The 13,038-nt window shown below is 40.7% G+C and overlaps 1 protein-coding gene across 1 annotated transcript in view; it reads right to left on the bottom strand.

The window, feature by feature from the left end:
* LOC149459872 (alcohol dehydrogenase 1-like) overlaps positions 1-7,491 on the bottom strand; it is a 63,239-nt gene extending 55,748 nt beyond the window's left edge. The window contains exon 1 of the mRNA XM_089680567.1: positions 7,406-7,491. Coding sequence (XP_089536693.1) covers positions 7,406-7,423 — 18 coding nt within the window. The 5' untranslated portion in view covers positions 7,424-7,491. The remainder of the gene's footprint in view (positions 1-7,405) is intronic.
* Positions 7,492-13,038: the final 5,547 nt, after the last annotated feature.

The following is a 13,038-nucleotide window of genomic DNA, read 5'->3' as shown; positions in this document are numbered from 1 at the left end:
TACCATTTTTACGCTGATGACACAAAAATGTCTCTACCCTCTAATTCGCTCTATCAATCTCCTAACACATCACTAATTTACTAATAGAAATATTAGTCTGGATGTCACACCACTTCCTCAAACTCAATCTATCCAAAACCAAGTTCATAATATTTTCTTCCCCATGTGCTCCTTCCACTGAGTTTTTTGTCAAGTGTGTGTTATTCCCTCATTATCCCAATTACAATGAGCAGATAAAAGGTCCAGAGTTCATTTCAAGTGTGCTATTTGCATTTGGAATCTGTTGCTGTCAACTCTCAAGATGAGATCCAAAGAACTGTCACTATCAGTGAAGCAAGCCATTATTAGGCTGAAAAAACAAAACAAACCCATCAGAGACATAGCAAAAACATTAGGCGTGGCCAAAACAACTGTTTGGAACATTCTTAAAAAGAAGGAACGCACCGGTGAGCTCAGCAACACCAAAAGACCCGGAAGACCACGGAAAACAACTGTGGTGGATGACCGAAGAATTCTTTCCCTGGTGAAGAAAACACCCTTCACAACAGTTGGCTAGATCAAGAACACTCTCCAGGAGGTAGGTGTATGTGTGTCAAAGTTAACAATCAAGAGAAGACTTCACCAGAGTGAATACAGAGGGTTCACCACAAGATGTAAACCATTGGTGAGCCTCAAAAACAGGAAGGCCAGATTAGAGTTTGCCAAACGACATCTAAAAAAGCCTTCACAGTTCTGGAACAACATCCTATGGACAGATGAGACCAAGATCAACTTGTACCAGAGTGATGGGAAGAGAAGAGTATGGAGAAGGAAAGGAACTGCTCATGATCCTAAGCATTCCACCTCATCAGTTGCACCTTGATCTCCTCAATCGACAGTGGCTGATTTGGGGCCCAAGCCACAGCTGCTTTGCATTTTATAACCTATAAACGAAACATACATTCAACGAATAAGATCAGTACAGATGTTTTACGGTACTACAAGAAATTGGTTGTTTATTTTTATTTAATAATGGAAGGAGCTATTTTCAACCCATTTGCAGCCATAACCCTTTTTGTTTTTCACACAAATACTAAAATGCTCATATATTTTATATAAGGCACTTACATTATTTTGAATTGTCTGAAAGGCAAGGCCCTGTATATGGTTGTGTTTACAGTTTTTTATGTCACATGATTTTTAAGCTTCTGTTCATCAAATCTATATTGTGCATGCCCATTAAACTGGAAAACTACTGTATCTAAAATTGACCACTGACAATACTTTAAAAGCATTTACAGGTAATCATTTTAGAGTTAACCATGCATAACAGCCCTAAAATTATTACTTTCATTTTCATATGCAAACCCACTGGACTGGTCCGGGACAAGAATGATGCCAAGTGGGCATATGCCCCAGGTGCCATGTTGAGAGGGGGGGCACTGGTGAAGTAGCCGCTTATGCCACTCCTCACTGACAGGAGTAACTTGCAGTGTAACTCCTGTCTTTAAGAACAGCTTTCTCCTCCCTCCAGCCAGCAGGAAGGTAGGGGGGATAGCTCATGCTGAGACTGAGAGCTCTCCTCAGTCCTAGCACAAAGCTGCTAAGGAGTGAGGGCAGACTGTCTTTCTTCCTCTCTTCCCTTATCATGTGATCATGTGACTTGTCCTACAACTGGAGAGGCGAAAAAGGGGCTGCCTCTTCAATCCAGACAGACACAGGACTGTGAGTAAAAGAAGCAAAAGGTCGGACAACACAACAACATTGTTGCTGTTATATTTACCCCATAACAGTATATCACTTTACTGAATACTGATCTGTTGGGGATTTTTTCTCCTAAAATTGATTGTTATGTTAGGATTATGCCATGCATTGTGTTTTTCTCATCATCCTATATTCACATTGGGGCATGTTTTCCATTCCTTAATTTACTGTTTACTCTTCTTTAATTTATTATGGTTTTAACAGCATTATAGTTAATTTTTCAATTCTTAAATTTATCATTTTGGGTTAAATACATTTTCTCTTCACTAGGTGATTTAGCATCTTTTTTTCCTTTCCATAGAAGTGGGCATGCATCCATTTTTGCAGTCATATACAAGATAAATAGTTCTGATATATAATATACAACTGAAGCAACTAATTAATTGCCAGCGATACTGACATGTAAGAAGATTACACATCATGACACTCTCCAAAAGACATAGTTATGATAAAGAGCTGCCAATGGTTTCAAACTGCAAGTGGAGACTTGCTCAGTGTAGAATGCAGTAAATAGGAATGTAATGTTAAAATTAACCCCCTAATGCCCTGTGATTTTAAATTGCCACTCAATTGATGTCACTCCCCAAAAAACTCCACTCCTTTGGCCTCTGTGACTGTACTGTTCACTGGTTCTCATTCTACTTATCCCACCGCACCTTTAGCACCACCTACAATTCTACTTCCTCCTCTTCTCTTGATTTTTCTGTTGGGGTGCCCCAAGGTTCTGTTCTTAGAACTCTCCTATTCTCGATCTACACTTCCTCCATGGGTCAGCTGATAGCCTCCCATGGCTTTCAATACCATTTTTACGCTGATGACACAAAAATGTCTCTACCCTCTAATTCGCTCTATCAATCTCCTAACACATCACTAATTTACTAATAGAAATATTAGTCTGGATGTCACACCACTTCCTCAAACTCAATCTATCCAAAACCAAGTTCATAATATTTTCTTCCACATGTGCTCCTTCCACTGAGTTTTTTGTCAAGTGTGTGTTATTCCCTCATTATCCCAAATACAATGAGCAGATAAAAGGTCCAGAGTTCATTTCAAGTGTGCTATTTGCATTTGGAATCTGTTGCTGTCAACTCTCAAGATGAGATCCAAAGAGTTGTCACTAACAGTGAAGCAAGCCATTATTAGGCTGAAAAAACAAAACAAACCCATCAGAGACATAGCAAAAACATTAGGCGTGGCCAAAACAACTGTTTGGAACATTCTTATAAAGAAGGAACGCACCGGTGAGCTCAGAAACACCAACTGTGGTGGATGACCGAAGAATTCTTTCCCTGGTGAAGAAAACACCCTTCACAACAGTTGGCCAGATCAAGAACACTCTCCAGGAGGTAGGTGTATGTGTGTCAAAGTTAACAATCAAGAGAAGACTTCACCAGAGTGAATACAGAGGGTTCACCACAAGATGTAAACCATTGGTGAGCCTCAAAAACAGGAAGGCCAGATTAGAGTTTGCCAAACGACATCTAAAAAAGCCTTCACAGTTCTGGAACAACATCCTATGGACAGATGAGACCAAGATCAACTTGTACCAGAGTGATGGGAAGAGAAGAGTATGGAGAAGGAAAGGAACTGCTCATGATCCTAAGCATACCACCTTATCAGTGAAGCATGGTGGTGGTAGTGCCATGGCGTGGGCATGTATGGCTGCCAATGGAACTGGTTCTCTTGTATTTATTGATGATGTGACTGCTGACAAAAGCAGCAGGATGAATTCTGAAGTGTTTCGGGCAATATTATCTGCTCATATTCAGCCAAATGCTTCAGAACTCATTGCACGCCGCTTCACAGTGCAGATGGACAATGACCCAAAGCATACTGCAAAAGCAACCAAAGAGTTTTTTAGGGGAAAGAAGTGGAATGTTATGCAATGGCCAAGTCAATCACCTGACCTGAATCCGATTGAGCATGCATTTCACTTGCTGAAGACAAAACTGAAGGGAAAATGCCCCAAGAACAAGCAGGAACTGAAGACAGTTGCAGTAGAGGCCTAGCAGAGCATCACCAGGGATGAAACCCAGCGTCTGGTGCTGTCTATGCATTCCAGACTTCAGGCTGTAATTGACTGCAAAGGAATTGCAACCAAGTATTAAAAATTGAAAGTTTGATTTATGATTATTATTCTGTCCCATTACATTTGGTCCCTTAACAAGTTGGAGGCACATATGCAAACTGTTGTAATTCCTACACCGTTCACCTGATTTGGATGTAAATAACCTCAAATTAAAGCTGACAGTCTGCAGTTGAAGCACATCTTGTTCGTTTCATTTCAAATCCATTGTGGTGGTGTATAGAGCCAAAAATGTTAGAATTGTGTCGATGTCCCAATATTTATGGACCTGACTGTAGTAACAGCCTCTGTTTCTCATGAATAGGTATCTCAGCTCTATCTCAAATGGCTCCATTTACAGAAATGTCAAAATGCTGTACACAAATACTGCAAGATAATCTCTTTTATGAACTAGCTAATGTGGTCTTTCTTTAAACATAATTAAAATTCCAATGGAAAAACACATAACAGAAGTTTTGTGAATTAACTCCTATCTCCAAGGAAAGACATAACATAATCTTCTATATTCTGTGCTAGTTATATAGAGTTATCAATTTTTCACTAAACATTTGCAAAAATCCTTCTAAACCTTAAGTCCTCATGCACACTGGACATTTTTACAGTGGCTGTTTTTGGCTTTTGACGTTTTTTTCTACAGGTAGTAAAACCCCCCAGCATGTTATCCTGTGTACAATGTGAAAATGGTGAAAGTGTATGACCATCAGACTGCGTTAAATGTGTACATACGTGATATTTATCACTACTATATCACATCTATGTATAAACAGTACGCTGCCACTTTAAAATATAATAAGAATTTAGCAAAGATGCACTAGATTACTTTTAAAGTGTATCTCTGCTAAATGTTATCCTATGTGTCCATGCACACATAGACTGTAATCAACGTTTTTTGGTTGGGACATTTTTGGATGGAAAAAAAACGAGGACTAGTGGATTTCTAGAGAAGTTTTTTAGAAACACGTAAAAACACGTTAAAACGCCACAAACCGGTGTTTTTGGCCATTTTTTTGACCCCAAAAAATGGGGGGGTAAAAAAAATGCTAAAAACCGCAAACGCAGAAAAACGAGGGAAAACGTGGCAAAATGCAGCTATGAGATAATTCAAAAATGCTAAAAAACGCTGACAAACTCACATTTTTAACGTGAATTTACACAGCTAATGTTACCAGCGTTATCAAAACGTTCAGTGTGCATGAGGACTTAAGCAAAGGTAAATCCAAAAACAAACAAATAATATATAGCAGCTTAACCATCCTTAGATGTGGTGGCTGAATTGGATTTCTTTTTTAGGGTTTTTACCTTTACTTTCATCCCTTTCTTAGAGTGTCTACACTCTAGAGGAGCAATGAAGACAGACAACTTTGGAAAGCAGCATTGTCAATCAGAGAAGTCAGTAATGTTAGATACACTAGCAGATTTGGATGGACTTGAGTGACCAATTAAAGTAGAACTCTGGCTAACAATTTTTAAGCAATTACAGCAACAGGTTTTCTTTAGGATAAAGGTATTGCATACATTGATAAAAGCTGACCATGGTTAGCACCCCTGTCAGTATTAAATGGTTTATCTCAAAACTCTAACTGTCACTTTTGCTTGACAGCTTGCTGTGTTAAAGTAAGTTGAAAAAATTCTATATTTACTGCAGGAATCACCAGGTGAAAATGGAGGGGGGAAAAAAGACTAAAAACAAAAACGAATGCAGCTACTATATCTAAGAACTTTTAAACATTCTCCGTACATCCAATGGTTTGAACATTTACTGACATCACATTCAATGTTTTATGGTTATGGCAAATTCTGTTTGGAATATGCAATGAATGTACAGTCCATGTTAGCTAATGAATGTACAGTCAGCCCTCATGCACTCTGGACGTTTTTACAGGGGCTGTTTTTAGCTTTTGATGTTTTTTTCTACAGCCAGTAAACCAACCAGCATGTTATCCTATGTGTCCATGCACACATAGACTAATCAACATTTTTTGGCTGGAAAAAAAGCCGCAGGATTAGTGGGTTTCTAGAGGTGGTTTTTAGCTATAAAAACGGTCTAACACTGAAAAATGCGGCACAACGTGGTAAAACTCCGCAAACCAGTGTTTTTTGGATTTTTAAAAAAAAATTATTTTTTTTTGGTTAAAGAAAGCTAAATAACACAAAAACGTAGGAAAATGCACACATACACTGTAATCAGTGTTTTTTGGCAGGGATGTTTTTTTCTACATCCAGTAATCTCCCCAGCATGTTATCCTATGTGTCCATGCACACATACACTGTAATCAACGTTTTTTGGCAGGGACGTTTTTTTCTACAGCCAGTAATCTCCCCAGCATGTTATCCTATATTTTCATGCACACATATACTGTAATGAACGTTTTCTGGCAGGAACATTTTTTGGCTGGAAAAAAACCCAGGACTAGTGGGTTTCTAGAGGAGTTTGTTAGCTGTAAAAACGCTCTAACGCTGAAAAAACGCAGCAAAATGTGGTAAATCGCAGTAAACCACTGCAAACCAGCATTTATGGACTTTTTTGACCAAAAAAAATTTTTTTTTGGGGTAAAAAAAAAAACGCTAAAAAAGGTGAAAAACTCACGTTTTTAACATGACTTTACAAAGCTAATGTTAAATGCATTATCAAAACGCCCAGTGTGCATGGAGCCTTAGGATTCATGTACATTGCAGCTGATAAACTCATGTTCAGGAGCTTTTCTGCGTTTTTTTTTCACTAGCCCCTGAACTCTCTCTAATGTTTTCCTATGTGTCCATGTACACATAGTCGTTTACAGGCAGTTGAGTTTACAGGCATTTTTTTGAATGCACCAAACCTGCGGTCAGGAGTAGATTTTATCAGCATTTCAAACGCCAAATGCGTGTAAACGTGTGTAAATGCGGCTAACCATGTTTATAAGCGCTTGCGTTTAGAAGCAATTTTTAACTGTTCCATATCCAGATGCTGTCCAGAGCCTTTTTTTATCATCATGTTTTCAAATGGACCTAGCACACCAGCGCAGTCAGTTCTAGGTTTTGCGTGAAGGAAAAAATGGTAGAACGTGCTGCATTATTCTCATGATGGGATCCATAGTGAATACAACCAGAAAAGACAGGTCATCTCAACACATACTGCTCTCTCTGCTTCTGCTCTCTCTATTTCTCTCAAAACGCCTGAAATAGTTAATTTTTTACTATTTTTCAGTGCATTCTGGGCATTTTGGAAGGTCTCCTGAGGTTATCTTAACCCTTTGAGGACCAAAAAAACGCTTCTAAACGCAAACGTTCATAAACGCGCATAAACATGGTATGCAAACGTGGCTAAACAGACGTTTTTTAACCTACGTTTTCCAGCAGTCAGTTTCCCTCGTTCAGAAGAGTTTTCTAAACATCCCCTGTACATGAGCCCTTAATGCCAGCTAATGAATATACAGTAATGCCAGCTAATGAATATACAGTCAATGTCAGCTAATTCATCATGTTGAATATGACTAGGCTCCCTAGAATGGAATATATATGTACCTGTAAAAATATAAAGCAATTACCGTATTTTTAGAGTAATGTAATAAAGAAAAAAAGCAAATCTCTTACCTTCTCTGCTGTGCTCATTGTTAAATACTCTCTTTTTGGCAGAAAAAGAAATGTTCAAGCAAATGTTCCACTTTTCATGTGAGAATTGTAATAAACTGTTTGCTCAGCACACGCCCAGTTATTTCAAGCAAAATCTTGCTACATACTCTTTTGCATGATTTTCCACATTTGGAAACTTTCCACACTTTGGATTTTGCAGACACATTTTCACACATTAGGCAACATTTGGAGATGAGAGTAAATCTATTTATCTGACCAGATATTTGCTTTATACATTTTCCTTGATCAGTGCATAATTGATTAACTGGATATGTGAAAAGTTATACAGATCAGGATTGATAGGTTATGATTGTAACATACAGTATATACCATATTACAACATTGTTTATTACATATTAGAAACAAAGACATCGCAGGAGTTACTAATGTGAAATAAGCAAGGTTTGGGGGAGATTTACTAAAACATGTGCAAACAAAATCTGGTGCATTTGCGCATAATAATAATTAGCTTCTAACTTCAGCTCGATAAATTTGGCCTTGGCAATAAAATTAGCTTACTAATGGTTACTATGCACAGCTGCACAAGATCCTGTGTGCCCCAGTTTTGGTAAATTTCACCTTTTGTTTCAAATAATAAGGGCTCATGTACACTGCAGTTGATAAACTGACGTTCAGGATCTTTTCTGCGTTTTTTTCAGCAGCCCCTGAACTCTCCCTAATGTTTTCCTTTGTATCTATGTACACATATTCATTTACAGTCATTTACAGGCAATTGAGTTTACAGTCGTTTTTTTGTACACACCAAACTTGCGTTCAGGAGTAGATTTTACCGGCGTTTCAAATGCTAAATGCTTGTAAACACATGTAAACGCTTGAAAACGCTTGAAAACACTTGTAAACGCGGTTAACTGCGTTTAGAAGCATTTGTGTTTAGAAGCATTTTTTAACCTCCCTGGCGGTATTCCCGAGTGTAGCTCGGGGTAAAGTTTCAGCACCACAAACGGTAACCCCGAGCTACACTCGGGCTTACCATGCGGTGCTGCCCTGGGATCCCTCGATCACTTACCTTGTCCTGCGCTCCCGCGATGTCCCTCCTGCAGTGTCCCCGGTAATGTAATCCAGCGGATGCCGGCATCTGTCATCTGGGTTCCGTCCCCTGTGAGCGTCGGGACGTAACGGGGACGGAACGGTGGGAAATTTGAAAATGACAAAAAGTGACATTCACTAAAATCACATAGTAAAACATTACTGTATCAAACCATTTCACATACATTTTGTCCCTAGTGCTTTGTCCTGTGCCCTGCCTGCATTTTTACTGTTCTTTCTGCCTGGAAATTGAGAAATGTCCATGGCGTCCAAAAAGCGTCCCTTTAGGTCAAAAGCGGTTTTAGACCAGCTAGAGAACAGCGATAGTAAATTAGAACCACTTGCAGAATTGAGTGATAATGATTGGTGGGGAAATTCGTCATCAGGCACTGAAAACGATTTTGCGACTTTGCTCAGTGATGTGAGAACTTGGCGCTATATTTCAAATTTCAGTGTTTTTGGTTTGATTATATTATTGAATTAAATTTATTATTATTATATTATTATTTTTTATGATTATTTATTAAATTATAATTTATGATTTCGCGTTTCAAATTTTATCATACCCGGGATGTTTACTAGACTCTTGTTCCGACAGATTTCAGTGGGTTATTCCTAAAAATTACAGGCCTACAATATAAAACACCAAATTTCCATGCAAAATAATGGTACTGCTTTCAGCACCAAAAATCTGAAATAATCATACCGCTTGGGAGGTTAGCTGTTCCACGTCCAGATGCTGTCCAGAGCCTTTTTTCATCATCAGAAATGCATGCAAAGCATTTTCCATGTATTCAAATGGACCCAGTACACCAGTGCAGTCAGTTCCAGGTTTCACGTGAAGGAAAAAATGGTAGAACGTGCTGCATTATGCTCATGATGGAATCCATAGTGAATACAACCAGAAAAGACAGGCCATCTCAACACATACTGCTCTCTCTATTTCTCTCAAAATGTCTGAAATAGTAAATTTGGGCATTTGGGAAGGTCTCCTGAGGTTATCTCTTAAAAACGCTTCTAAACGCAAACGTGCATAAATGCAGTATGCAAACGTGGCTAAACTGACTTTTTAACCTACCGTATTTGCCAGCGTATAAGACGACTGGGCGTATAAGACGACCCCTACTTTTCCTGCTAAAATGTAGTGTTTGGGCTATACTCGCCGTATAAGACTACCCCTCTTCCAGTGCACACCAGTGGGAGGAATAGTGCCCCATCATCGGTGTCAGTGGAAGGAATAGTGCCCCATCATCGGTATTAGTGGCAGGAATAGTGCCTCATCATTGGCATTAGTGTGGGGAATAGTGCCCCATCATTAGTTTCAGTGGGGGGAATAGTGCCCCATTATTGGTATCAGTGGCAGGAATAGTGCCCCATCATTGGTATCAGTGGGAGGAATAGTGCCCCATCATTGGTATCAGTGGGAGGAATAGTGCCCCATCATTGGTATCAGTGGGGGGAATAGTGCCCCATCATTGGTATCAGTGGCAGGAATAGTGCCCCATCATTAGTATCAGTGGGGGGAATAGTGCCCCATCATTGGTGTCAGTGGGAGGAATAGTGTCCCAACATTGGTGTCAGTGGGAGGAATGGTGTCCCATCATTGGTGTCAGTGGGGGGTGGAATAGTGCCCCATCATTGGTGTCAGTGGGGGGGTGGAATAGTGCCCCATCATTGGTGCCAGTGGGGGATGGAATAGTGCCCCATCATTGGTGTCAGTGGGGGGGGAATAGTGCCCCATCGTTGGTGTCAGTGGGGGGGAGGAATAGTGCCCCATCGTTGGTGTCAGTGGGGGGGAGGAATAGTGCCCCATCGTTGGTGTCAGTGGGAGGAATAGTGCCCCATCATTGGTGTCAGTGGGAGGAATAGTGCTCCATCATTGGTATCAGTGACACCAATGATGGGGCACTATTCCTCCCAGTGACACCAATTACACTTGCTGACCCTGTTCTAGTATGGTGCTGCTGAAGCCAGCATATGTGGCTGCAGCAGCACCTCTACACTGAACACTTACCTGCTGCTCCTGCACTCGATTTTCGCGGGGCCGCTCGGCTCCCCCCTTCGCCGGTGATTGGCCGCCTGTGTGCCTTTCCTGAGTTACAGTTCTGGCGCCAATCACCAGTGAGGAGGCGGAGCCGGGCAGCCGCGCGAACATCCAGTGGCCGAACTGAAGGAGCAGCCGCGCTTCCTGGACCGGATCGTCGTGGGACCGGAGCCAGGTAAGAAACAGCCCCTGCCCACCCCTGTACTTAGTGTCCCTTCCGTTGGAAGGGGGGGCGGCGGCGGCACCACGCCGCCCCCCTAAAAAGTGTCAGTATGCCGTATACCGGCGTATAAGATGACCCCCGACTTTTGAGAAGATTTTCAAGGGGTAAAAAGTCGTCTTATACGCCGGCAAATACGGTACATTTTTCAGCAGTCAGTTTCCATCATTCAGAAGAGTTTTCCAAACGCCCCGTGTACATGAGCCCTTAAAGTAAATATAACTTGCTCAATATCTTTTCTCATCAGCAGTTAGAGCAGTCTTGTGATTTCTATCAGTGTTCAGCAGAGCATTGGATAAAGCTTGTAGGAGGAGTTTTCATTCTGCTCTAGGAGGATGCACGACCCCTGACCTCTGTCTGCTGATTGGCCCTGTGCTGATCACATGCACTCTCCCAAGAAAAAAAAAAACCTATCTAGCAATACACACCAAACTGAGCATGTGCAGTGTGATTCCACATGATATGTCCTATCAGGAGGTAAGAGGGGGACACTGGAAAAAAGCAAGGATCAGAGCAGTCAAAATCAAAAAGAGTTTTTACACAATGCAGAGGATTAACCCCTTAGTTTCCACAGTGAGTATAACAAGCATACTTTACTGCATATACAGACCAGCGGCGGACGGAAACTCGGGCACTGCCCGAGGGCCCAGGGTCAGTAGGGGGCCCCATGAGATGCCCCTGGTACCTTTTTCATAGGCTTTTTTGAGTTTGGGCAAGGACACAGGGGCCCCATGAACCCCTATTGCCCGGGGGGGCCCAATGAGTTGTCAGTTCCGCCCCTGATACAGACTGATTTTACTGTTGTGGGTTTAGTAACACTTTAAGAGAATTCTGTTTAACAGCAAATGTACTTAATTTCCCAATAACACATATAAAAGTTTAATGTTTCTTGAGTACTTACTGTGATTTAAAGCAAAAATTGTGGTGGGTTTAGTAACACTTTCGTTACATGCAGGGGAATAAACCAACCAGCAAATGATCTAAGGCTAATCTCAATTCAGTGCTGTTTATGTTTCATTTGGAGTGAATACAAACCTATAAAATGACTTAGCCCTATGCATGGCACTGAGGCAAGCTTTTCTACAGCCATAGGCATGCACACAGGGTGTGCCGGTTGTGTATGGCACACCCTAATCACCCTGGGTGCCAGTGTTGTTTTCTGTCGGATCCTGTACCTATGTGTGAAGAGCGCAGCCACTGACTATTGAGTAAGCAGAAAGGGACCACATTAGTCAATGCTGCCTCTATGGTTCTGGCTACAGCATCCCTGAGTATGTGGCAGAGTGATATTCTGCTGCACTCTGCCTGCCCTCCCATATATCTCTGCTTACCACTTTCATTGGACAGTGCTGCATAAAGGTGAGCAGATGTCTAATTGAAATAGGAGAGTACATTATCATGGGAGTTTGAGCTCCCAGAAGGCTAGGGTGAGGTAGACATTTTTTGGGGGGTAAGCAGTTTGTTTGCAAATGGTTGTGTTGGGGGTAGGTTGGCAGGGGTCTGTACTTTCTATTTACCATTGATGGTCATGAGCAGAGATGTACTAAAAACAAGTATATATCACCCTGGTGTAAGCCACTACCAATAAACATATATGTATAAAAATGTAAAAAATGTGTTGCGCTGCTGATTAATTACAAACCTATCAAAAACTGAGAACCCCTTAGTCCCTTTTTGTTGTATCCCCTACCATTGTATTGTTTATATGTCAGTTTGATTTAGTTTTTTGTACAGTTTCTGAAAAGCTTTAACCTCCCTAGCGGTCTGATTATTTCAGATTTTTGGTGCTGAAAGCGGTACCATTATTTTGCATGGAAATATGTAGTTTTTTTATTGTAGGCTGTAATTTTTAGGAATAACTCACTGAAATCTGTCCAAACAAGAGTCTATTAAACATCCCGGGTATGATAAAATTTGAAACACGAAATCATAAATTATAATTTAATAAACAATCATAAAAAATAATAACATAATAATAATACATTTAATTCAATAATATAATCAAACCAAAAACACTGAAATTTGAAATAGAGCGCCAAGTTCGCACATTGCTGAGCAAAGTCGCAAAATCGTTTTCAGTGTCTGATGACGAATTTCCCCACAAATCATTATCACTCAATTCTGCAAGTGGTTCTGATTTACTATCGCTGTTCTCTAGCTGATCTAAACCCGCTTTTGACCTAAAGGGACCCTCTTTGGACGCCATGGACTTTTCTCAGTTTCCAGGCAGAAAGAACAGACAAAATGCAGGCAGGGCACAGGACAAAGCACTAGGGACAAAAT

Source organism: Staurois parvus, unplaced genomic scaffold (assembly GCF_062004578.1).
Source record: "Staurois parvus isolate SC_StPar_1 unplaced genomic scaffold, SC_StPar_1.0 ptg000244l, whole genome shotgun sequence".
Lineage (NCBI taxonomy): Eukaryota > Metazoa > Chordata > Amphibia > Anura > Ranidae > Staurois > Staurois parvus.
Note: the sequence above shows the minus strand (reverse complement) of the source record. Positions and strands in the feature narration are given on the sequence as shown.